General features: G+C 39.2%; 3 protein-coding genes across 18 annotated transcripts in view; 2 read left to right on the forward strand and 1 right to left on the reverse strand.

Annotated features, from left to right (window-relative positions):
- SNAP23 (synaptosome associated protein 23) overlaps positions 1–6,410 on the forward strand; it is a 35,657-nt gene extending 29,247 nt beyond the window's left edge. For all 3 annotated transcript variants that reach the window (XM_019935355.3, XM_033851552.2, XM_019935356.3), the window contains exons 6-8: positions 2,481–2,639; positions 3,717–3,861; positions 5,065–6,410. In XM_019935355.3, the coding sequence (XP_019790914.1) occupies positions 2,481–2,639; positions 3,717–3,861; positions 5,065–5,130 (370 nt within the window). In that variant the 3' untranslated portion in view covers positions 5,131–6,410. The remainder of the gene's footprint in view (positions 1–2,480; positions 2,640–3,716; positions 3,862–5,064) is intronic.
- LRRC57 (leucine rich repeat containing 57) overlaps positions 1–15,154 on the reverse strand; it is a 27,871-nt gene extending 12,717 nt beyond the window's left edge. For 3 of the 7 annotated variants that reach the window (XR_004525143.1, XR_012330071.1, XR_002176424.1), the window contains exons 1-6: positions 14,702–14,807; positions 14,458–14,596; positions 13,521–13,789; positions 11,022–11,207; positions 10,201–10,363; positions 4,593–4,724 (exon numbers count right to left, since the gene is read on the reverse strand). Coding sequence is in view for 4 of the 7 variants with exons in the window: in XM_019935354.3 (XP_019790913.1) it covers positions 10,322–10,363; positions 11,022–11,207; positions 13,521–13,789; positions 14,458–14,596; positions 14,702–14,785 (720 nt within the window). In the remaining 3 variants the exon portion in view is untranslated. Of the gene's footprint in view, positions 1–4,592; positions 4,725–8,823; positions 10,364–11,021; positions 11,208–13,520; positions 13,790–14,457; positions 14,597–14,701; positions 14,808–14,897 lie in introns of those variants that run through there. The other 4 variants (XM_019935354.3, XM_004320944.4, XM_019935352.3 and 1 more) reach the window with 4 other exon arrangements.
- On the forward strand, positions 15,153–24,591 carry HAUS2 (HAUS augmin like complex subunit 2). 8 transcript variants are annotated; one of them, XM_033851551.2, is made up of 7 exons: positions 15,163–15,304; positions 18,696–18,788; positions 19,145–19,214; positions 20,190–20,322; positions 22,403–22,511; positions 23,280–23,339; positions 24,137–24,256. In XM_033851551.2, the coding sequence occupies exons 1-6, from the start codon at positions 15,212–15,214 to the stop codon at positions 23,319–23,321; spliced, it is 540 nt and encodes a 179-aa protein (XP_033707442.1). In that variant the 5' UTR covers positions 15,163–15,211; the 3' UTR covers positions 23,322–23,339; positions 24,137–24,256. The 8 variants fall into 8 exon arrangements, 7 of the variants coding, with proteins under 7 accessions (XP_019790916.2, XP_033707442.1, XP_004320993.3 ...); XR_002176427.3 differs by having other exon boundaries at positions 15,165–15,304; positions 23,280–23,479; positions 24,137–24,274; XM_004320945.4 differs by lacking the exon at positions 23,280–23,339 and having other exon boundaries at positions 15,165–15,304; positions 24,137–24,591.
- Positions 24,592–25,943: the final 1,352 nt, after the last annotated feature.

The following is a 25,943-nucleotide window of genomic DNA, read 5'->3' on the forward strand; positions in this document are numbered from 1 at the left end:
AACTATCACAAGGATGAAGATATGAAATCAACAGCATATAAAAATCACTGCTTTATAAACATGCAGAGCATGTCAAAACTGCATGAAAAAGTAGTGCAGAGATTTTTTCCCCAATCCATTTGAAAATAAATGTGACAATTCAAGTCAGCTTTTTGTACCTTTTCCCCTTGATATTGGAAGAACATCAAAGATCCAGTCCTCTTAAAGGGAGAAGGGTTTGATAACCAGTCTGATTATTTATAAACTATGCTTTAATTGAACCTCATTCACAATATCATGTTAAAACAATTCATTTGCATCTTATGCCCCTTATATCTAATTGAAGGAAGAATTCTCAGAAGTTGAAGGAATTTCAAATATTATTTCTTAAGGTTGAGGAGGTTGGAGCATGTGTATATCCCTTACTAGACCAAGAGCCCACAAGTCTGTCCCAACCCAGTGCTTCTGTGCTAAGACTCTCAGAAGCACAGTGTCTTATTATTTAGTGACATTAGAATTCCAGCCTTCAATCTTTGACCTGTTTTACAGTCTAACATCCTGATAAAAGCCTCACTTATATTACTTCTATTAATATTTCTGGTTAACTTTCTGATAAACTTATATGTTGTTTATTTTACTTGGTTGCTATTACTCTGCTTCAGAATTTTGCCTGAGACCCATCTTATTAACAAAGAATACACGTAAATGGGTTTTTTACTAAACAGAAATTATTTATAAATATTCATTTAAATAATGTGTATATCAGGGACTTCCCTGGTGGTCCAGTGGTAGAGAATCTGCCTTCCAATGCAGGGGATGCGGGTTCGATCCCTGGTCAGGGAACTAAGATCCCACATGCCACGGGGCAATTAAGTGCACATCACAACTACTGAGCTCGTGTACCTCAACTAGAGAACCCGCGTGCTGCAAACTACAGAGCCCACACACTCTGGAACCTGAGCGCCACAACTGCAGAGCCCACGTGCCCTGGAGCCTGCACTCCACAACTAGAGAAGAGAAAACCTGCACGCCACAACTAGAGAGAAGCCCGCGCATTGCAAGGAAAGCTCCCGCATGCCTCAACGAAGATCCTGTGTGTCGCAACTAAGACCCGATGCAACCAAAAAAAAAAAAGTAGTACTAAATAATGTGTATCCCACCTTGTTCCAGGAAGGATTTAACATGGCTTATTAATAACTAAATAGATTGATTTATTAAACATATAGTACCCTTTCTGTGGCATTGATGATTAAGGTCTAAGATCCAATTCTAGGTTTGCCAAACATGAATCCTCACAGGATCCTATTAAGAAAGGAGCCACTGCTTTCCTAAAATCTCTCCTTTGCTTTTGCGATTTCAAAACTTCCTCATTAATGTATCATGTGGAATAAATCAGAAACCAATGTTATAGCCATATATTACTTTGTTTTTGTTTATAGAAAAGCAAAAACTAAAATTGTGTGAGTGGAAACTTTACCTAGCCAAATAATCAGTAAGAAAAAGTTTTATTTGTGTTTTTTGTAACAGCCACTTAAAAGTCATTTTACTAGGTTCTTTTTCTTGCCATTTATACCAGTTCAAATAGTAAATCCCACGGTAAAATTCTGGCTTTGGCTGATTTTTAGCTATGTCAGTTAATCTAAACATATGCTTCTATTTTTAAGAGGCTTGGATTTAGGATCATTTTTTTTTTTAAGGTGGAACAGTAAACTCTTAAATGAAAAAGTCCTAAACCAAAGGATTTGTAACTGGTACCATTGTAGCCAAAGAACTCATTCATTGCCTTTCCTTCATAATGTTTGTTTCTTAAGAAACCTTTCTTAAAAAAAATTTTTTTATAATAACTTTTTTAAAATTTTATTTTTTATACAGCAAGTTCTTATTAGTTATCCATTTTATACATATTAGAGTATATATGTCAATCCCAATCTCCCAATTCATCACATCACCACCACCCCCCAAAGAAACCTTTTTAAAAAAATTTAATGCACAATTCTAACTTTAAAAAACAGATCAGCTGAAACTACTACAGTTTAAGTAAGTGAGCAACTGAGGTCTAAGTACTGCCCACTCAGCCTTCTTTCTCTTCCATCCCTCATCAACATCTGAGACGCTTCCAAGGAACCATTAAGGCATCCCAGAGCACCTTTCCTAAGGAATTTTTTTCCTAGTGTCCATTAACCTCTTTTCTGGAGAGTGTCAGAGGCTAGGAGAACCTGAAAAATCAAATAATTACATTTTGGTACTTGCTAACTGCTCAGTGAAGATTTGGTGGAAGTAGTTTAACCTTTAAAAAAATGTTTTTAATGTTAGTGGGCTTACACAGTTCATCTTTTTCAATGCCAGATTGTGATGGAGCATAGTGTAGATAATCTAGATCTAGCTGCATGTAGCTTTTATTCTAAGGGTGCTAGGGCATCCCTAAGGTAACAAGCACTAATAATGTCATTTCTCCCTTTCCTGCTTTTTGGTATCTCTCTACACTCCTGACTCTTATATAGGACAAAGAACTTTGAGTCTAGTAAAGTCTATAAGGCAACATGGAGAGATGGTGGAGACAACTCTCCTAGCAATGTAGTATCTAAGCAGCCAGGCCGAGTGACAAATGGTCAGCCTCAGCAAGCAACCACAGGAGCAGCCAGCGGCGGATACATTAAACGGTATGCCAGCTCTTCCCGATATTTTTATTCTTTTCCTAAATGAATGGTTGTCTCTGGAGACTGGGTGTAATTATGCATGAACCCCAACTTATTAATTAGAAATAGCATTTATTCCTTTTTTTTTTTGGATTTTTTTAAATTTTTTTTGGCCGCACAGCATGTGGGGGTGTGTGGGATCTTAGTTCCCCGACCAGGGATCGAACCCGTGCCTCCTGCAGTGGAAGCGGGGAGGCTTAACCACTGGACCACCAGCGAAGTCCCTTATTCCATTTTAATATTTGCCTTCTGACAAAATGGTGACTGGGATTGTTGACATTCAAGGATGGATTAACTTTTCTTTGTAAAGTACTTTCCAAATTATTCAAGTAATCATGTTTTACTTCTGTAAATAAGAAGATGTGTTTTAAAATGTATCATCTAGAGTAGGAGTCGACCAAATCCCTATAAGGATATCTGTAAAAGGTCAGATAGTAAATATTTCAGACTTTACAGGCCATACAGTCTCAGTCACAACTACTCAACTGCTCAACTCTGTTGTAGGGTAAAAGCAGCCATAAACAATAGATAAACAAATGAGCATGGCTGTGTTCAAATAAAACCTTATTTATAAATTCAGAAGGCAGGCCAGATTTGGCTTTGGGCCAGGATTCTGCAACCCTTATTTTAGAGCAGTAGTTCTTTAGACCTAAGCATGCATCAGAATCACCTGGGAGGTTTATTAAAACACAGATCGCTGGGGTGCCTTCCAGTCTCTGATTGAGGAGATCTGGAGTGGAGTGTGAGAATTAGCATATTTTCATGTCTAACAAGTTCCCAGGTTATGCTGGGAATTACACTTTGAAAAACCACTATCCTAAAGTTACTTCTTAATCTTAAATGGCTTTAAGATGTTGTGCTCTCTTGGATTAGTCTTTCCATTTTTACTATGGAATGTTTCCCAAGAATGGTAACCTGCATCTGTTGGGTCCAACACTTGCTGAGGTCATTTTGGTTACTTATTTTTATAAAAACTAAATCCAGACTCACTCCATTTCTAATTCACCCCAAAGTACTGAATTAACTATCTTTTTGTGATAGTATAACAAATGATGCCAGGGAAGATGAAATGGAAGAGAACCTGACTCAAGTGGGCAGTATCCTAGGAAATCTAAAAAACATGGCCCTGGACATAGGCAATGAGATTGATGCTCAAAATCGACAAATAGAACGGATCACAGAAAAGGTAAGAGCTTTTTAGTGCCACAGGAAAATGAGACATCCGGTATAGTGTTTAGTAATAGACATCTGTGCTAGATGCTCTGGGGGAGAGCAATAGGGGTAAGATCCTGTCCTCACAGGCCTTGCAGTTTTGATGAGTTCTAACACATTGAAAAACAATAGTCGAGTCCTCCTGTCTTACTCAACTGGTTCATTTTGAAACCAAGACCTTGGGACGAAGTGGTTTTATTTAAAATTTCACACATGAAGCTCACAATCTCCTCTAACCTTTCTGTGAGCTGTCGGGGTTTTTCTTTTTGTTTTTTTGTTTTTCCCCTGAAAGAGCGAGTTAGCTTTTGGAATTTTATTTTGTTAACTAATAACAAATTAGTAAGTTCCTGAATCTTAATCTCATGAGTCAGTAGGTAAAAATCAGTTCTGCAGAATGGTTCTCATGGGGTGGACACACAAAAACAAGAGTAACAAAAAAGTGTGGTTGCTATTTGTTACTTCATATGATATAAAATATACTGAAATTGTGTTCTGTGTTTGGTTGTGTCACATCTAAAAGCTGTTCTTATTTATTGTTACTTCATTAAAATCTCAGTATACTTTAAAGGTTGGGGTAAGTTTTTCAGCTTGGCTTTCTGTTGAATCACTTATGATGGATTTCATTGAGGCAAACAATGGTTCATAAGATGTTTTCAATGCTGTTACATGGGTTTAGGCTACATATTACCCATCATTTTAACTTACATATTGATATGGATGGTGATACATCTGTTCCACAGATCTTGGGGTAGGTTATTTCAGTCTCTGGGTGAGATCTAGGCTAGCTCCAGATGAGATTCTATGATTCAGTTCAGGGGACTCCCACAAGGTCCAGATCTATAGCAGAGAAGAGCATTATATTTTCACTGCATCTACATGCCATTGATTATAAGATGCATCCTAGTTTCAGACATGTTAAACTATGAAAAAAAATGTTATAGAACTCATGAAATACTGGCAACTTCTTCTGTTATATCTTTGTCATGTTTATACACCCAGGTTTTTCCAAATGAATTTGATATTCTGTCACTTCTTGCCCAAAATGAGTTTTGTAATGTGGCTTGGACTATTTCCTGAATTTTCTCAATGTGTCAGTTACTCTAAGTACATGAAATTTAATGTTTCTTAGAGCAGCTTATCTTGTGAAGTAATGCGGGTGTATTTTTCTTTTTTCCAGGCTGACACCAACAAAGATCGTATTGACAATGCCAATGCCAGAGCAAAGAAACTCATTGACAGCTAAAGCTACTGCTGTACTTCTTTATCATTTATTCACTTCCCTAGCTCCTCCTTCAGTCATTACCTTTCCAGAGTTTGAAATTTTGGTTCCACACTCTTCTAATCGGGAGATGATGTGGAAGAAGATCTAGGAGTAACAGCCCCCCTATTCTTTTATTTTCTCTTTTTCCCTTGAGGGTAGACTGTGGCTTAGTTTTCCTTCTAGTACTTTCTTTCTCAGTCCATACTCTTAGGTTGGTTTTCATACATCATATATAATGTTATTTTTCATTCTTTCCATTTACTTAGCAAGTTCTTCTGCTTTGAAACTTTGGAAGCATTGCCAAAGACAGCCATGTCAAAGGCTGGGGGCAGTAGGGGCAGGCACAAGGAGGAGAGGCAAGAGATAAGAGGTTGTTACCTCAGTAAAACCTGCAGACCCTAAAGCCAAAAGTTGCATAACCACAGTGAAGATCTAGTTGGTTTTAATTTCTGTTTAAGTTGCAGTTTTTGCCAGTTTAGGCCAATGCTTGGTTTTGGAGCCTGTATACACAATATTTTTGTTATACATCACAACTTTGCAACCTCTGCTTCAAATAACAGAATGAGTTTTCTTAAAGTGAGCTTAATTTCTGAACTCTTGGTGGTTCATCTATGTACATAGATTCTATGATCCCATTTCATATTGCACCATATAGGAACACATGGTATAAATGAATGGCTTTTTATTTTCATATTATTAATAGTATCATGGTCCCATTACAGGCCTATTAACCTCATAAATTTGTCATTAGTCTTTGAAGAAGAAATATGTAAATATGTATATATATTATGAGAATTTCTCTCTACAGCAGGGCTTAAAATTTTTTGGAAAAGTTTGACAAAGTATATCACGTGAATTCAGATTTACCTCAATGCCAAGAATTGTTTAGATAGGAAAAAAGAAACTTGTTTTGATCTCAGGTAGAAAATAGTTAGATTACTTTGAGTTTTATGTAGCTTTAAACTTTTTTAAAAACTAGAATTTATTCTGTTTAAAAATGATTTAGAAAATTATGTCTTTGGTTTACTTATTGATGATTGCACTATGATTCTCTTAGCTTTTTGGATTCAACTTCCAGAATCACATTTGCTTAGATCCTGAACAGTGTTAATAAGAATCTGACTGGTATTTGTCACCTTTATTTAAAAACTAGCTTCTGCACACTTCAAAGCTATTAATGTCGATTGGTTTGACCAATAACCACTGTTTGATCCTTACAATTAAATTTTGTAACTAACTAATGGAACTGTTTTTTCAAATAAGTGATGTGCTTCTGTGAGTACTTTTTGGGGGGTGGAAAGCAATAATTTTGTCAGCTCTTATTTGACAAACTGAATAGAGCAAAGATCCATAAATCAAAAGGCACTCCAACAAACACCTGACTTTATTAGCACCTTTCCCATTTTCATTGGAAATATAGGACTTTTCATTGCTATGATTTGTCATGAGGTTCATTTTAATCATTACTAGGTGTTTTATTCATTTGAGCTTATAATACACTAGCGACTGAAAGTGTTTATGAGTGAAAACTGCAACGCACTTACTGGAGGAGATAGAGTTAACATGGGAACTTTCAAAGGCTGAAAAGGAAAATATTTATAGTGAGATTTAATTAGGCCCTCAGTAATAGAAATGCCACATGCCAAAAAGGAGTAGTTTGGCAGGTGGTAGTAAATGTGTGTGTATAATAAGAAGGTATAAAACACTGGGGGCTGTTCTATACTTAAATATCCTTCCTAAAAGCGTTAAAAAAATTTTTTAACACTATTATGGCTGAAGGAAATAGTTCTAAAGATACCAGTATGCTGTTCCAACAGTATAATTGGTTAGAAGTGTGAGCTAAGGCACCATATTGTCTGGATTTACACTCTAGCTCTGCCACTTGCTGGCTGAGTGACTATAAAACCATTTCTGTGCCTCAGTTTCCTTGTGCGTAAAGTGGGATTAATGATTCCTACCTCATAGAGTTGCTGCGAAGACTTAATGTGGTAATGCACGTAAAGCACTTAGAGCAGTGCCCAGCAAACGTAAGAGCTTATTAAATGATAGCTGCTATTCTCTCTAGAGCGGAGCTCTTTTTGGGTCAAGGATCTCTTCGTGAATTTGATGAAAGACAACACAGCCTATCTCTCCAGAGAAACAGACACACAAACACACACGTGAATCATGCATAAATGGGTCTTGAAAGCCCATCCATGGATCCCAGGTTACATATTTTTTCAAAGCTTCTGCTACTGAGAAAAGAGGAATGAGGACCTAGAACTTAGGCTCATAATACACTAGAAATAGAAGCTGTTGACTTAAAAGTCTTCTCCTGTGACACTGTCTGGAAACTTGTTTCTATTACTTTTGAAAGGTAGTGACTGAGGTGGTTAGCACAAGCTCTGGAGTCTGACCAACTGTGTTCAAGTTTTGGTTCAATCATTTACTAGTTTTGTGACCTTGAGCATAAAACTGACCTATAATTAAGGAGTTAAACATTATTCTCCACTGAACTTAATTTTTTTTTAACAATAAGCTCCCTCTTCAGGTTTCTGGTCTTATGACAGTGATCTTTATCCCCTATAGTTGTGCCTGTTTTTTTCTTCTTTCACAGTTTTAATTCATCCTTTGTTTACCACATTTCAACTCTAGATCTTTTCATGTCATGTATGGATTAGGAATCTCCCCTTAACTTAAACTTCTACTTCCCAGACATCCTATACTCAATTGCTCTTGGAATTAGTTTCTTTAAACGCTATTCTTTAGGTTACTCCCTTACTAAAACCCTAAGTTATCCCAGTTACATTCCTAAGCATACTTATAGTTCTCAGGTTGATATTCAGGTTCCTTATTCTCTACTCATTTGTTTTTCATCCTGATGTAGTGTTTGCTCCAAGCCTTCCATTTCTGTACAACTTGCTAAATTCTATTTTAATGTTTTACAGGTAAAATAAATAGCACCATTTATTGAGCGCTTACTCTGTCATAGGCACTATTCTAAATGCTTTTATGTATCTTTTCACCAAATCCTCATAACATACATGAGAGGTAGGAGGTGTTTCCCCATATTATGGATGAGAGTAAGTTGCTCAAAGTCATAAAGCTAGTAAATGATAGACTTTGGATTCAAATCAGGATCTTTCTGACTCCAAGGCCCATGTTCTTACTCAGTATACTACACTGACTTCTAACCAAGCTCTAAAAGAAGGTAGGTGATTTAGAATCTCAGTCTCCAGACCTCAAGTCAACCCACTTTATTAGCTCATATTTAAGTCTAAATACTTGTGTACTATATCTTTGGGCATATTACTTTACTTAATCCCTGCCCTCAAGTAGCTCAGTCTAGCAAGAGGCAGATGAATACAGAATGTGAGAAATGCTGCCGTAACAGATGGAGCAGTTAATTCGGCTTAGACTTCTCAGGAAGGGGCTTAGACAGAAAAGGAGCGTGTTAGTAAGAGAGGGCATTCTGACTGAGCAAACAATGTAAAGACAGTTAAAGGAGACAGACGTTGCACTGTGGGTTTAAGGAGCAGAATAACCTGGTAAGACTGGGCAAGTGAATGAGAGTGAAGAGAGGGTATCTGGAAACAAGGCTGGGTCCAAGTTGTGAAAGTTAGCCATCAAAACGGGATTCTCTTAAGGGTAGGGATTTTTAAAACTCCCATTAATAAATGTCTTGGGACATTTAAGTTACTTAATTTATAAGTTCTGATTTATTAGATAAGTATTGATAAAATAGAGAAATGTTCAGTAGATCAATAAGATTAAGCATTAAACAAAGTTTATAAAAAACAAAACTCAATTGGTAATGTAAACTGGCACCCCCATCCCTCCCCAGTTGAGAAACAGAGAATAACATGGGAAAAAAGAACCCCTAGACCAGATTTAAGGTCAGAGAGACTTTCCTCATATAAACACTAGGCTCTTGTGATCTCTTGACGTAATGGTTAAACTAGGTTTGTAAAATGAGAACTAACAGTACATGGTAAATGACAGCCTCTTGGCTAAGACAAAACATCAGAAAACAGCAGAGTTGTAGCTTTCTAAATGTTCATGCCAGTAACAGTCTGAAAAAATCTACTTTTATAGCTTCAGTTTCTCTTAATAAGCATGGTTTCCAGTACCACAAAATGTTTATAAGTCACATGAAGGCATTTCAGTACTCTTGCAACCCGAACAAGAACATAAAACATTTCTTATCAGTTTACTTTCAAACAAAGGGCCATTTACAGGTTAAAGTTCCCCTGTCGTCTTACTTTAAAGGATTAACCTTTCTTCCAGCCATAGTTATTAAAAAATCTTTAGTATATTCTCTCATTCAGAGAATAAATTTGATAAACATAAGTTGTTGTAAAATACTGTAACAGTAGCTTTTTGATAGGTAATTTGATTATTAGAGTTCTAAATACAAAAAGATGACCAGAAATAAGAGACTGTTTCTAACAAAGCTTCAGGAAAATCTTGATTATTAAAACCCTGTATCTTACAAGTTTTGCATACAGTTTTAGCTCTTCAGAGCCCTCTATCAATAAGGCACCTGCAATAGTAAAAAAAAAAAAAAAAATTGCTACTGCAGCCTTGGGAACACCTCTTAGTGTTGTGTTGTTGCTTCTCTGACAAAGTACACTTTTAATCAAGAGTCATACCTTTATGTACATCCTAAATTCCAAGTATAAACATTGCAATTGAACTAATGGACTGGAGTAAAATCATAAATCCTTAGATTAACCATAGCAGCCTCTCATGAATTATTTGAATTTCATAAAAATATGAAGTGTCAACACAGGGTGGAATGGCAAATGATTTTCTGAAAGCTCGCACATTGAGACACATGAAATTTCAAGCTGTTGTGTGGAGCTATTCTGGTACCAGGCAGCATCCCCTCACTGTATACATAGCAACTAGCTACTGGGTTTCTCAAAGCCAAACAAATGATGGTTTCAAAGATCAACACTGTCCTTTGCCCTATCCATGACTCAAAATGGAAGAGTCTTCCTGTGTTTGATTCCCTTTAGCTTATTTGAGATGAGCCCTGGAAAGGAAAAAGATCATTGAGTGAAATATAACCTCCTGGAATATCATCTCCTCACTGCAGATATCCTTGACAACAACAGGAGCCTTTCATTCAGCCAGATTGCAACAGGTTCCAAGTCAGTGTCCTGTATGGTTCACATGCTCCTGGAGAACATCATGCAAACTTCTTCTTGGTGGCTGTGAACCTCTCCATGTACTGAAAATCATGAAAGAATACATGTGTTATTTTTCCCTGAGCAAATAACTAACTTATTGGTTATTTGGGATTTTATGATTTATTTTCCTTTAGTTTTTTTGTTTTTGTTTTTTTTTTTTCGGTACGCGGGCCTCTCACTGTTGTGGCCTCTCCCGTTGCGGAGCACAGGCTCTGGACGCGCAGGCTCAGCGGCCATGGCTCACGGGCCCAGCTGCTCCGCGGCATGTGGGATCCTCCCGGACTGGGGCATGAACCCGTGTCCCCTGCATCGGCAGGCGGACTCTCAACCACTGCGCCACGAGGGAAGCCCATCCTTTAGGTTTTTATGGTCCTTCATTTCCTACAAAATCTACCTATTCTAGATGCAAATTTAAAGCACATGGTTTTGTGGGGTGTTTTTTTTCTTTCCTTTATATCTTAATAGGACACCTATCAAAAGAAAAAGATGCTTTACAATAAGCTGTCTAGAGAAAAAGATCATCTTGGCACAATACCATTTGGCTGATTCTCAGAACCCACCTCCAAAATGGAGAACAAATCCTTATTGACATAAATGGATTATACATACGTCCCGTACCTAGAAACACTCGTGTGAGTTACTTCACCTTTCTCTTCTCTGGAGCAGTGACTAGAAATTCAGAAGTACACTAATACATACCTTATCATAGCCTTCCAGTTCTCGAAGTTTCTTTATTTCAAAAAGGTTGCCTTCTACAGCAAGCAGACAGATCTGGGAATCACTGAGGATGCTCTGTGGAAGCATACTGAGCTCAAGACAATTCTCCTCCAAACGAAGAACTTTAAGGCGAGGACAGCAAGATATCTTCACTGAGATCTGAGCTATCTATTGAACAATTTATAAAAGGGATAATAGGAAAAAGTATAAGCACTGTAATGATTATTTTTTACTAAATTAAAAAATCTTTACTTGACTATTTGTCCTAGTTCTTTCTTCTACCACCTCCATTTTCTCACTACCCACTCACTCCAGAAGCCTCCTCTTGTGTTATCCAGCTTCTGTTACTACTACACTTTTTTGGGGGAAAAAACAAATCTTTTTTGAAGGTCACCAGTGGCTTTTTGGAAACACATTTTTCTGATAATAAAAGCACTGTTCATTATAGAAAATTTGAGAATCATACGAGGTTAGAGAAAAAAGTTACCTGTAATCCATCACTGTAAACATTTTGGTACAATTACTGCCAATCTTTTACGTGTACATAGATGCCAACCACTTTACTGCCAAAGTCAAGGATTCGTTGCCCTCATTCCCTGTTGCATTTGACTGTGCTATCCCTTTCTTGAAACTCCCACTTCTTGTACCTAAGTGCTGTGTTTTTCTTCCTATCTTTTGAATTATTCCTGATTTTTGGCTTCCCTTCTTGTTTGTATGGACATTTTTCAAACAGCAGTCCCTAATACTTAATATTCAATCTTTCTAAACTTTCTCCTAGAAAGCTCATTCATTCTCTTTTTTTTTTTTCTTTTTTGCGGTACGCGGGCCTCTCACTGTTGTGGCCTCTCCTGTTGCGGAGCACAGGCTCCGGACGCGTAGGCTCAGCGGCCATGGCTCACGGGCCCAGCCGCTCCACGGCATGTGGGATCTTCCCGGACCGGGGCACGAACCCGTATCCCCTGCATCGGCAGGCGGACTCTCAACCACTGCGCCACCAGGGAAGCCGCCATTCATTCTTAAAGCTACCACTTCTTTTAAGCTATCTATCTACATTCATTTCTGCCCACCTCTATTCCACTCCTATGTCTCTGATTTTTAGTAAAACACATTGGATGTTTCACCGTCATAACCCACTCAGCATGCCCATTCCCAATAGCACCACTCTTCTTTTAGGCTCTTGAGCTCAATACCAAGCAGTTATCTTTGATTCATTCAGCTCTTCTGCCCTTTAAATGCTCCAAGCCACCTAGTTATATTTACTATGCCTGGTATCATCTCAGACCATCACCTGGGACCTTGTTAAAACTGCAAATTCTCAGACCCTACCCCAGACCTACAAAATCAGAAACAATGAGTGTGGAGTCCAGTGATCTCTTAACCAGCTCTCCAGGTTATTCTGATACACACTAAAACCTGAGAACCATTGATTTAAGGCAGCATAGGTGAATGTAGAGCAAGTGCTCAATTTGCTTAACAAGTTTTTTCCAATATTTTTCCCCAAATATTCAGAATTTTTTTCCAAAAAGCTCAAGAACATACAAGAATATCCACTTTAAGGAAAAGATAAAGCCAATTTCATCCAAGGCTGACTGAATTTCATCATAACGTAAGGTCAGGACATTCTAGAACAGTTTTGTCCAATAAAACTTATTGCAACTAGTGGAATGTTCTATATCTGTGCTGTCCAATATGGTAGCCACTAGCCACATATGGCTGTATTGAGCCATACCTGAAATATGGCTAGTGCAACCGAGGAACTGAATTTTTAAGTCTAATTTAAATGAATTTTAATGGCCATGTGGCTAGTGGCTACTGTAATGGACTCTGCAGATCTAGAAGCGTAGACACTAGAAAAACTAAAGACTACCCAGTCTCACTATGATCAGTGTTTCATCATTTGTGCCTTATGTCTAGACCAAAGATTGTTTCTCCCGTCAGATATGTGTTAACCAAAGAGTTTCTGAAGTTATGGAAATAAATTTCAAATACTGCAGTTAAAGCTGTCCAACAATCTCCAAAAATCCTACCACTGACGGTTTTTCCGCAAAAGCAGGACAAACACTTGACAAAGATGTCAGCAAAGGACAACTGAATGAACTCTGATGTCCAACTCTGAGAACATATGAGTTTAAGCCTCTTTTCCACTCTATCTTCCTGACATAGCTCCTTGCTAGATGATTAGAGGTATATTTGAAGATGATCTGAAGAACTCAAGGTTTGTGAAACAGAGGTTTAACTTTTGAAATTGCCTCACCATGTTACCCATCCTACCCTCCAAAAAACACCTACACAACAAACACACCCAGTGTCTCAACTAACTTCACGGCACTTTGGGCTTTGAAATTAGTCCAGCCCATAGAATACACCTCTCTTCTAGCCTCTGATACCCCTCTCCATGATTACAGTTTAGAGAACAATTGTTTATTCAGGAGACCGTAAACCCACATACATGCTGTAGAAAAAAACCCTTAAGCTGTAGACCTGGTTCTGGTTGAGGTTGAGTTCGATGACCTGCAGCTCCTGCACTGTGTCAGGTATGCTCCGAATTTGGTTCTTGGAGAGATCCACTACATCCAGGTGCCGTAGGTTACAAAGTTGGGATGGTAGTGCTCTCAGCTGGTTCCCAGAGAGGCTCAGGGTCTTAAGGGCAGATAGTTGCCCAAAAGTAGATGGCAGCTCTCTCAAGTGATTGTTGTTTAGGCTTAGTGTCTCTAGTTTTTTCAGATTGCATAACTCATCAGGAAGGACAGCTGGCAAAGAAAAATTTAAAAACCTGAATCCAACACAGCTGAAAAACACCTTTGATGAAGTTTATAAAAACTATATGGCAGTCTGTTATGCCTCTTGTTAATATACATAGGCATTTCACATGTTGTGCCATTTTTAAGTATTTCATTTTTACCAACATCGTCTTCAGAAGGTGAGGGTGCCATCAAAATTCAGGAAAGCATTATGTGTATAATAGGCTCCTTTTGTGAAGGGGCCACTGCACAATCCCACAGCAATTTTGTGGGATTTGGAAGGCCCTCTCCTTCCCATCCCATCCGCCCTTCCAAATTAGCAGCAAAGTTAGCTCTGCTTACATTATACCCCAAAGATGGTCCCTTTCAAGTCCAAATTAACCTCCTACCAATCATTACACCAGGAGAGGAGGCTTATATATGTAATTACAAGAGATAGAAAGCTTCAAGGACTCTGACATTCTTCTGCATCTTGAGCTCCTGAACAGTTTCATAACAACAAAAATCAGCTTGTAAGAAAAAAAAACACCCTTCTTTTTCTTTTTTAAGATTCTGATACATTTATTTGAAAACCAGTTTAATAACATTATAATCGTACTCCACACTCTATTCCAAGAGAAAAACCACCCTTCTTAACAGCTGATAACTAGCAAAATTCCCAGGCGCAAAAGCCATACTCAGTTTGTTGTTGTTCAAGGACAGGCTCTTCAGCAGAGTGAACTTCCCTATAATCATAGGCGGTAGACTCTCGATCTTGTTGTTGGACAAGTCGATGGTCCTGAGATTGCTTGTCAGCTTCTGCAACTCTGAGGGGAACTGAAGAAAGGGGCTCTCAGCGCGGAGAATCCCTTACCTATTAACTTCACCGCCCGCCGTCCCTCTCCCTTTAAATTCCCTTGGTCGGATCCCTCCCAGTCTCACCTCGGTCAGCCCACGGTCCTTAAGCTGAAAGACACCAGTTTTCTGCGCGGTTTCCACATGAGCGCGGAGGGCACTGTTTCCCATCCTAGCGCCAAGGCTCGGGTCTCTGCGGGAAGGAAGAGCAGCTGTCACCACTCGGCCCTGCACCCAGCCACCCCGTCGGCCTCCCGGCTAGGTCTCAAGCTCCAGCTGTCACCTCCTGCCGATCCCTGGATCTTGGGGGCCAGCTCAAGAGTGGCAAGGAAGAAAGGGAAGAACACCAGGCCCCACCGCTTTTGCAGCTGTTCCAAGGCTAGACGCCGCTAGGAGCCTACAGAGGATCAGGGATCCCCGAACTCGCCTCCTACCCCTCCGCTCACAGCCGGCTCCGCAGGGGAGGACCCGGGACCCGCGCTCGCCTGGGATGCGCTCCCTAGGCTTCCGCCGGGTCGGAAACGCCCTGTGACGTCATCGAGCCGCGCGGTGCGTTCCGCTCACTCTCCGCGCCACCCGGAAAGGCGGCTGCCAGCCATGGCTGAGGCGAAACCTTGGGACCCGGCGTCCGGGCCAAACGCTGCGGGGCTACTGCTGGGACATTTCGTAGCTTCGGGCTTGGTTACTCAGGTGCGTGGTGGGCGATGCCGTCATTAAGGGGCGGTGGCACGGTGGCGACAGAAGATAGCTGTGAGGTGGTGGTGCTGGCTGCGGGAGTGGGTGGGAGGGTGCTGGCTGGGGGCTGTTCTAGAGTCGGGGCCGATGGAGCTCCTTGTAGGCAGCAGAAGTGACTGGTCCGCGGTGGGTTCTGCAAAAGCGGGGCTCTAAGGAGATGGTGTTTCAAGTGTCTGGCAGGCGAGTTATCCCAGGTCAGTTCTTGGGCGGTAATAAAGACTAGTGTTACCCGCCTTTTTTCATCCAGTGATACCGCCTCTAGATTGTAATCGGTGGCGGGGTTGGGAAATAACGGGTAGGTGGTTAAAACATACGTTCCCAAAGAACGCTCGTTTGTGTGAAATATTGAAGCATTACGGGAGGCGCCGGGTACAGGAGAGCGCCAAGGGAAGCACGCATCTTTAAAGGCCGGGGGGGGGAACAAAAAAACATTGGTGAAAAAGACCCGAGAGACCTTGGAACATGATTGGAGGAAGGAGTTAATTTTGAGAAGGAGAGAAGAGGGAGATTAGCCAAGGGGTGGTCGTTTTAGGTTCGGCGGGTAGAGCATGTTCATAGGCCAAAGGGAACAAGCCAACAGAGGGAGAAATTGAAGATGTGAGGGAATAATGGAATAGAAATGGCAGATGTGACAAGGGAATGGGAGAAGGTTGAGAGAAGGGAAAGAAAATTTGAGACAATGAGGAAGTTGAGGAATTTCACTAAAAAGGCAACTGAGAAAAATAGAAAAGGTAAAACCATCTACAGAGATTAGCACTATGCACATGATGAAAGATTTATGAAAAATAGACAACTTTTTATACCTAGAAGAGTCATTAGAGAATTCTACTATCTACTTACAGTAATTTTAAGATGCAGAAACTAAGACCTGAGGAGACCAAGAAACGTGTCCAGGGCCACTCAACTAGTGAAGTAGAGTTAGATCCCAGAGCTCTCCCTTTTCTGACACATTATATCATCTCTAAAATGAACTGTAATAGATGATAGATACTGTAACACTATCTTGAAAGAGTTTAAACGTCTGTTGAAGGACTTTTCTAGATTACTTGAAGACCCAGTAGCCAGACCTTATGGATTTGGGGGGAAACAAGGGGTAGGAATGAATGCATTGGAAAATAGGCAAAACATAACCACAGCACTCCCCAGTTCTCACCTTCCTCACTTCTCTCCTGTGTTTTCTTGCTACCAGATTACCTAGTGCTCTCACCTGTATTGTCCAGTTCTGTAACAAAGTAATTTGGTAAATTCATACTATAAGACATTTGGGACTGAGAATTGGGCTGTGGGTTGTCTTTGGGACGATCTTCATAGTGTCCTTCAAGTAACACTAATTAGACAGATACCTGTTTTGTCAATCCATAGCTTCATAAGACCTTGTTATAGGGACTTCCTTGGTGGTGCAGTGGTTAAGAATCCACCTGCCAATGCAGGGGACACGGGTTCGACCCCTGGTCTGGGAAGATCCCACATGCCATGGAGCAACTAAGCCCGTGAGCCACAACTACTGAGCCCAGGTGCCACAACTACTGAAGCCCGTGCACCTAGAGCCCATGCTCCGCAACAAGAGAAGCCAGAGCAATGAGAAGCCCGCACACCCCATCGAAGAGTAGACCCCGCTCGCCGCAACTAGAGAAAGCCCGTGCACAGCAACAAAGACCCAATGCAGCCATAAACAAATAAATAAGTAAATAAATGTTTTTTAAAAAGACCTTCTTATAATCTTACTGCACAGCTAGGCCCAGTGAGGAAACTTTGAAGATTTGTAGCATGATTTTACTTTAAGCAAACTTTACATATAAAAAACCTATTTTTATTACAAGGATTTATCATTGATTCTTTAAAATGATGTATTATATGATCCCTTTAAGCAGTCCATCCCTTAAGTGCACATCCTCCCATGTGAATTAAAAATTGAGTGATGCTTAAAATTGTGATGTGATATGATACAACTCTTATAGAAAATGTTGTTTGTTTCAGCTTTGTTCTTTTTTTAAAAAATATTTATTTATTTAGGCTCCCTTGGGTCTTAGTTGCAGCACACGGGATCTTTAGTTGAGGCATGCAAACTCTTAGTTGTGGCATACATGCAGGATCTAGTTCCCTGACCGGGGATCAAACCCAGGCCCCCTGCATTGGGAGCATGAAGTCTTACCCACTGGACCACCAGGGAAGTCCCAGTTACTGAGCATTTATAATGTTTAGTTCTTTCTGTCTGGAATACCTTTTCCTTCCCATCCATCATGAGCTTGTTAAGGGCAGAGAGCTTGTTTCGTTCATCCTTGAATCTTCTATTGCCTAACTCAATAAATGTTATAAAATTGATTATCATCAGTCAGCAAACATTTGCTATGAAGGGCCAGAGCATAAGTATTTGAGGCTTTTAGGTCCATAGGGTCGCAACTAGGCTGTTGTAGTATGAAAACAACATGAGATAATAAGTAAATGAACGAGTGAAGTTGAATTTCAATAAAACTTTATTTCTGGACCCTGAAATTTGAATTTCATATAATTTTCATGTGTCACAATGTTTTTCTTTTGATTTTTTTTCTCCAACAATTAAGAAATATAAAAACCATTCTTAGCCCTTAAGCTATACAAAAACAGGCAATGGGTGCATTTAGTTCATAGGCTGTAGCTTCCCAATCCCTGGCCTATATGATATCTGAAGTTCTTTCCTGTGCTAACATTCTAGAGAAGAAAAAGAGGATAGAAAAAATTATAGATGAAGCCAAGGGATGAACAAGATAATATTCTTATTCTGAGATAACCTGCAATTTAAGAAAGCAGTATAATATAGAATGAAAGGATAAAAAGGAGGTGGGGGGTAGGCTTTTTCAAGGAATAATTATGCCTGGACAAAACATTCCTTTATCTAAGAGAGGGAGAATGCGGAAAGAGACAGTATGAATGACTTGTAACCAATAGAGGTCATTTAATGAGTCAGGTGAATGATTCCATAGCCCAGGAAGTGTTTAATTTTAGCCCCAGGAAGGTCTGAGAGACTAGGTCATTTGTGTAGAAGTGATTCTCCAACAATTTCAACTTTAGAATTTTTTGCTAAGCTATCAGCAATGCCAGTCTATTGTGCATGATGCCTTAAGAAATAGTACAAAGTGATTTTCTTCTTTTTCTTATTTTTAAAACATTAATATTTGGGCAAAAGATTTGTGATGGTGCAGGTTTTAAAAAACAGGAAATATACATTGCACTGTCCTACTCTGTATTTCATTTTTCAGGGGCAGCGTTGGACATAATATATCCTCATATTTTAGACACGTGGCCATGCTATTCCAACACACACATAAACTCTGACATATTGCTGCTTTCTCTGTTCACTTACCAATAGGAGATGTTAAATATATCTAAGAAATCAACTTCTTGCTTTGTGAACTTCTCCAGACTACAGCAGATCACAGATATTCAAGCTGAAATCTACCAGGTAAATTATGTTGGAGTTTTTACTTTCTACCTCTAGTATGGAAAAAAATCTTAACTGGCTCCAACAGTGATCCTCTTGCATGCAGAACAGTGTCTAGCACATAGTCGTATGGGCTTTTCTTTGCAGTAGTTAATAATAGTAGTAATGGTCATAGTAGTAGTTAGGAGTAGTAGCAGTAGCAGCAACAGGGCTTGAACACCAAAATGAAAAGATTCAGTAAATCCCTGGGCTCTCATAACAAATCATCCTCCTGGCCCCCTTAAATATTCCTGAGTTAAAGACTGTCCATTTTTATCAAAGCCTTTACTTCAGGCTACTTTCTGCATGAGCTAAGTGTTTTTTTGTTTCTAATGTAGAAAAACCTGGAAATTGAACTCCTAAGACTAGAAAAAGATGCAGCAGATGTTGTCCATCCTTCCTTTTTGGGTAAGTGGTTTAGTTAAATGAGTAATCATTGAAATTTCAACTTTTTCTTGGATTACTTTAAGCACTAGGCTATAAAATTATGATAATTTTTCCAGGTATTGCCTCAAAGCTAACAAAGTCAGTAGAGCTTAAAAGACAAAGGCTGAGGAACTTTCCAGATGAAAGGATCCTAAAGAGACATGACAGCTAAAGCACAGGGTAGTCATGGATTGAATATTTGATTAGAAAAAAATTTTTTTAATATAAATGACATTATTGGGATATTTGGTGATGTTTAAATATAGGCTGTATTAAATATTGGTAGTATTGTACTAATGTTAAATTATCTGAATTTGATACTTGTAGTATAGTTATATAAGAGAATGTTCCTATTTTGGGAAATACATGCTGAAGTTTTAGGAGTAAAAGGTCCTGACATCTGCAACTTACTCTCAGATTGGTTAGCAAAAATATATGTATGGGCGTGTAGAGAAGAAGGGGAAAAAAAGAAAACGTATCCAAATGTTAGTTGGTGAGTCTAGGGGAAATGTATATGAGAGTTCAATCAATGAGCTGTTCTTGAAACTTTTAAGTTTCAAATTTTTTCTAAATGAAAATTTAAAAGAAGAGACAACTGACAACCATTAACAATTCTGGGGAAAATATTGAAATAAAAGTAGCTTATAAGACAAATGTTTGTTTTTTAATGCTCTGATATAGAATATTAGAGACAGACACTTTATGTGAAGAATATGGCTCTGGCTATAAACACTGAACTAGGAGTAGAATTGGGAAACAAAGAATTTAGCACTAGATTGGGTTGTCAGTAGGAAAAGTAAGAGAAAATAGTTGAAAATGAAACTGGTATTGGTATTAAAAACAGCAAAGGGGAGATATTTAGGAGAGAAATGGGATTAATTTTTGACCATTGATAGTATTAGTGACTTCAAAACTTGTCCTGCTGCTAATTATAATTACTGTTTCTGGTTTGTGTAGCACAGAAGTGTCATACTCTGCAAAGCATGAATAATCATTTGGAAGCGGTGCTAAAAGAAAAGCGGTCCCTCAGGCAAAGACTGTTGAAACCCATGTGCCAAGAAAACTTGCCTATTGAAGCTGTTTATCACAGGTTAGACTAAAAAGTAGACGTTAACAGTCACACGTGTTCCCTGAGGGTAGTTTTTGTTTAGACTAATAGTTATTTCATAGCATAATTCATTAAACAGTATATGAGTGATCGTATCTATTAATATTGTTATTAATGCTGATACATTAAACCAGAAAGAAAATCCTTTACTTTTAAAGAATTGTAGCAATGGTTAAGAGAAAGACATTCCTTTTGCCCATTGTGTCTTAGGAATTATAAATAATGACTTTAATGAAAGAAATTAGATCCATAACATATAGTAAGGTGGATAAAAATCATTTTTATTATGTATAGACAGCTTTCTGTGATGTAAATTTATTGTTGCATTAATGTTGCCTCTATATAAAAATTCTGTTGGGGGAGTTTAAGCAGGGACAGATGAAAACAATGTCAACTGAAAGGAGAAAAATAACAGTTCTGATCTCACCTCTGCTGTTTATATGCCTCAAAGCCTTGGGCAAATGATTTAAGTTTTTGCCTTAGTTTCCCAATCCATAGAATGGGGATGCTTTCTATTGCTCTCTTTCTCATAGGAGTATGGAAAGTATCAAATTGAAGGTGTAGGTAATTATTTATAATAAATAACAATAAAATTAAAAAGCAGTCATCTGGGGATCTGATTGCTAACTTTCTCCACCAGTGCCTCACTAACTGACCCCGAGCAAATCAATATTTCCTCTAAGTGTCAGATCTTTTATCTTGCAGTAAAATAATAAATATACAAATCCCATTCTTGTGGATATATTCAGTATCTATTCAGTGTAGTTAAATATCATTAATGTGTATATTATACATTATATATATCAGAAGAACTGAGTAATAGTTTTAAGGCATTTTGCAAATACAAAGATTCAAAGTAGTTTCATGTGTAGGCTATTTCAGTGAAGTACATTTATCCTTATTGTCTTCACCCTTCACCAAGAATGTGTAGATTGAAATGGAATGAGGTTTTACCTAGAGAAATTTTTTTTAAGTTCTTCACTCTTTTTTAAAAATTTATTTATTTTTTAAAGTTTTTTAAAATTTTATTTTTGTCTGCCTTGGGTCTTCGTTGCTGCGCACGGGCTTTCTCAAGTTGCAGCGAGCAGGAGCTACTCTTCGTTGTGGTGCACGGGCTTCTCATTGCGGTGGCTTCTCTTGTTGCAGAGCATGGGCTCTAGGTGCGCAGGCTTCAGTAGTTGTGGCACGCAGGCTCAGTAGTTTGTGGCCCACGGGCTTAGTTGCTGTGTGGCATGTGGGATCTTCCTGGACCAGGGATTGAACCCGTGTCCCCTGCACTGGCAGGCGGATTCTTTTTTTTTTTTTGGCGGTACATGGGCCTCTCACTGTTGTGGCCTCTCCCGTTGCGGAGCACAGGCTCCGGACACGCAGGCCCAGCGGCCATGGCCCGCAGGCCCAGCCGCTCAGCGGCATGTGGGATCTTCCCGGACCGGGGCACGAACCCGTGTCCCCTGCATCGGCAGGTGGACTCTCAACCACTGCGCCACCAGGGAAGCCCCAGGCGGATTCTTAACCACTGCGCCGAAGTCCCAATTTTTTACTTATATGAGAAAATTATTAACATTGATGTTTGTCTAACATAGATTGGGCTACAGATATGATTAGTGTTGTCTCTTTCTGTTTTTGTGTTTGGATGAAAAGTTAATTCCTGTTTAAATTGAAAGAGAAGAACCTTTTTTTTTTTTTTTTGCGGTATGCGGGCCTCTCACTGCTGTGGCCTCTCCTGTTGTAGAGCACAGGCTCCAGACGCGCAGGCTCAGCGGCCATGGCTCACGGGCCCAGCCGCTCCGCGGCATGCCGGATCCTCCCGGAGCGGGGCACAAACCCGCGTCCCCCTCATCGGCAGGCGGACTCCCAACCAGTGTGCCACCAGGGAAGCCCAGAAGAAGAACCTTTTTTATCACTGATATTTCCATGAATGCAGAAAGGTTATTAACGGCTCATTGGGTGGATTGTAATTCTCTTAATTTCATATTAAAAGTCCTAATTAAAGGGAAAAAAGAGAACACAAAATACCTGAACTAAAAAAAAAAAGAGTTGACTTTTTTTCTCCCTCCTTCAGATACATGGTGCATTTGCTGGAGTTGGCAGTAACTTTCATTGAGAGATTAGAAGATCATCTTGAAATAATTAGAAATGTCCCTCATTTAGATGAAAATCTAAAGAAAATGGTGAGTATTACCAATAGCATTTAAGTACCTCATCAAATCCTTTCACATTGCTTTTAGCTATCTTTAGTTCTTTTATACTAGAATCTCAAATGTGTGATCTCCCTGTCTAACTTCTTTGTTGGCTAATATTATGAGCAAATTACTTTTTTTAAATCAAGATGCCTTTTCTTTATTTAGAAGTCATTTTACATTGTTTTATTCCAGTATTTATTAAATATGTGTTATCTTCATTGTGCAAGGGACTGTGCTATAGGTATCAAGAGAGATAAACAGATGTGACCAATCCCTCTCCTCAAATTCTCAAGGTTTGGTGAGAGAAAGTATAAGATACTCTCTACTTTATAGTATTGTATTTGCACAGTGAGTGCAGCAGAGAATTATAAAGAAGATGCTGTCTTTTAACACAGGGAAGGGGGTGATTACTTTCACTTTAGGGAGATTAGGAATAGGATAGGAAGTAGGAATACTTGAATAAAGTTTTAAATAGGAGTTAATAGCAAGCTCCATCTTGAAGAATCAGTGAAAACTGGATGTGCATCAGAAAGAGTAGTTCAGCCGAAAGCAGCAATGTGAGGAAAGCCATGAAAATTAGAGAGTACAGGTAGTTTGAGGGAAGAGTGGTACTCCACTTTCGCTGATGCTTCAAGGTATTGAGGGGGAGATTGACTCGGGGTTTGTTTATGGAATATTTTGAAAACCAGACTAAGAAATTTAGACTTTGTCTGAGTACTGGGGAATCACTGGATGTTTTTTTCTTTTGTTTTTTAGAGAAGGGCACAGAGGGTTGACTTGAGCAGGACTGTACCTTAATCATGGAGAAAATATTGGGTAAAGTAGACTGAGGCTTGTCACTCAAAGTATGGGCAGAGCATCAACATCACCTGGAAGCTTGCTAGAAATGCAGAATTGCAGACTTCATTCACTTTAGACCTTCAGAATCCGAATCTACATTTTAACAAGTTCCTCAGGTGATTCCTATGCACATTAAAGTTTGATGAACTGTGGGTTAGAGGACTAGGCAGAGCAACAAAAGGCAGAGGAACTTGGAGAATAAATACAGTCATTCAGATAAAAGATTTAAAGCATAGGAATACAAAGGATTGTGTAGATTTTTAGATTTTTGGAGGTCAGATTTCTAGCACATGGCTACTATTTGGACAAGGGACACATCCAAAGAATGAAGTTTCTAGCCTTGGGGACTTGAGGATAAGTAGGATCAAGAGATTAAAGAAGCCAATGAGTTTGTTTTTTGATATGTCTTGCAGAGACAGTAAATGTTCAGTCATGGTTTGTTGAACTGTGGTTAAATCAAGTTTGAGATATTGAATATGCATCTAGATGGAGATTTCCAGCAAACTGAAATGTAGGACTAAATTTTAGGAAGAAGATTAGGTTTGACAATATAATTGAGGGTCATCTGCATTGAGGTGATTATTGAAGACAAAGGAGAGATGAACTCACAAAGAAAAAGAACATGTAGGACAGCACAATTTTAAGGAGCCTTTGTATTAAGGGGCTGGAAAAGATGAGTTGTCAACTTTTGGTGTCATAATTATTTATGATATAGTAATGTATTAATGACACATGATTTCTCTCCTGTTTTCCCCTTCTTTCAAATGTTATAGAGCACAGCCTTAGCAGAGATGGATATTTTGGTGGCTGAGACAGCAGAACTGGCAGAGAATATACTCAAGTGGCGAGAACAACAGAAGGAAATTTCCTCTTGTATCCCCAGAATATTAGCTGAAGAAAATTTTCTTCATAAATATGATGTTACAGTGCCTCCTTAACCTTTTATTTCTAAAATTAATGTTCAAACTATTAATGAAAAGTAATTATCAACTTTTTATTTTTGTTTAATTATATGTAGTCATGTGAAATCCATTTCTAGTCAATTATAACATGGGTATTTATAGACTTTGCCACTAGCAATACTGAAAGAGCCCTCTTTATATTGAAATACTGAGATTCCAAGTTCATTAAGACAAAACTGAATTTTCCTTTGTTTTTCATGTATTTTCATTCCACTTTTCAATAAAACTCAAATACAACTATAATTAACGTGAATGCATTAACCATATCTTAGGCAGCAGACTTTATTATGTTGTTTTTTTAAAAAATGCTTGTTTCCGGGTTAGAAGAGTCTTGAATCTGAAAGTGTGTTGCTTATTCCTGTGAGATTGTCGCTAAGTATGCAAAAAACAGCAAAATAGCAGACTTGACCACTATGCTTTGAAAGGCCTGCTTGTAAGGTTGGTCCTTGGCTGGCATCTGGGAACTTAGATTTCTAGGGTTCCCTCCACTCTCACTGATAAGAGTTGCTTGCTGTGACTAAGGCGTTTGTACAGTGTGGTTTGTGCTGAACACCAGCTTTCTTCCTGGGAGTCTAGAATTTTGGTATATGCTAGGCAGAAGGTACCTATGTGACTATCCCTCAATAATAACCCTGGCACTGCATCTTTAATGAGCTTCTGTGGTAGACAGCATTTCACACATGTCACAACTCAGTTGCTAGGGGAATTAAGCACCTCCTGTGGTACTCCACTGGCAGGGACTCTGGAAGATTGTGCCTGGTTTCCCCCGGACTTTGCTCCATACACCTTTTCCTTTGCTGTTTTGCTTTGTATGCTTTTGCTGTAGTAAATCATAGCCATGAATACAGTCATATGCTGAGTCCTATGACTCCTCCAAGCATATCATCAAACCCAGGAGGTGGGGAGGGGGCTCTTGGGGACCTGACACACTAAGCAATTGCAGAGGGTGTTCACTGGCAGCCTTAGGAATAGGCAAAGAAGGAAAGTAGAGCAAAGCAAAGAAAAAGGCACATTATTGTAAAACTTATAGCGGTTTTACGTTACAAATTGCTCAGATATTTTACCTGAGATTATTATGCATATATAAGGGGGTGGTATACTAAGTCTCAGGATGCTTTCATTTATATCAGTAGTAGAACTACCCTTGGCTTACTTTCAGACTTGGGGTTCTCTTTTGCTTTTTCTTTAAATTTTTTAAATTTTATTTTATTTATTTATTTTATTTTTGGCTGCATCAGGTTTTAGTTGTGGCATGCGGGATCTTTGTTGTGGCGCCCAGGCTCTTTGTTGCAGCCCGCGGGCTTCTCTCTAGTTGTGGTGTGCAGGTTTTCTCTCTCTAGTTGTGGTGTGCGGGCTCCAGAGCACATGGGCTCTTGAGTTTGCGGCACACGGGCTCTCTAGTTGAGGCACGAGGGCTCAGTAGTTGTGGCGCGCAGGCTCAGTTGCCCTGCACCAGGCGGGATCCTAGTTCCCCAACCAGGGATCAAACCTACGTCCCCTGCACTGGAAGGTGGATTCTTTACCACTGGACCACCAGGGAAGTCCCCTCTTCTGCTTTAAATGGATGCTTCAATATTTTTATACTGTCCTATTCTCTGTATCACTGGAGTTCACTCAT

Source organism: Tursiops truncatus, chromosome 2 (assembly GCF_011762595.2).
Source record: "Tursiops truncatus isolate mTurTru1 chromosome 2, mTurTru1.mat.Y, whole genome shotgun sequence".
Classification (NCBI taxonomy): domain Eukaryota; kingdom Metazoa; phylum Chordata; class Mammalia; order Artiodactyla; family Delphinidae; genus Tursiops; species Tursiops truncatus.

Bases quoted from the DNA above. Each gene is read 5' to 3' on its own strand.
- HAUS2 (XM_004320945.4), top strand. From the start codon at position 15,212: ATGGCTGAGGCGAAACCTTGGGACCCGGCGTCCGGGCCAAACGCTGCG. The intron at 20,323-22,402 runs GTTAGACTAAAA...TCCCTCCTTCAG, and splicing joins ATTGAAGCTGTTTATCACAG to ATACATGGTGCATTTGCTGG. The intron at 22,512-24,136 runs GTGAGTATTACC...CAAATGTTATAG, and splicing joins ATGAAAATCTAAAGAAAATG to AGCACAGCCTTAGCAGAGAT.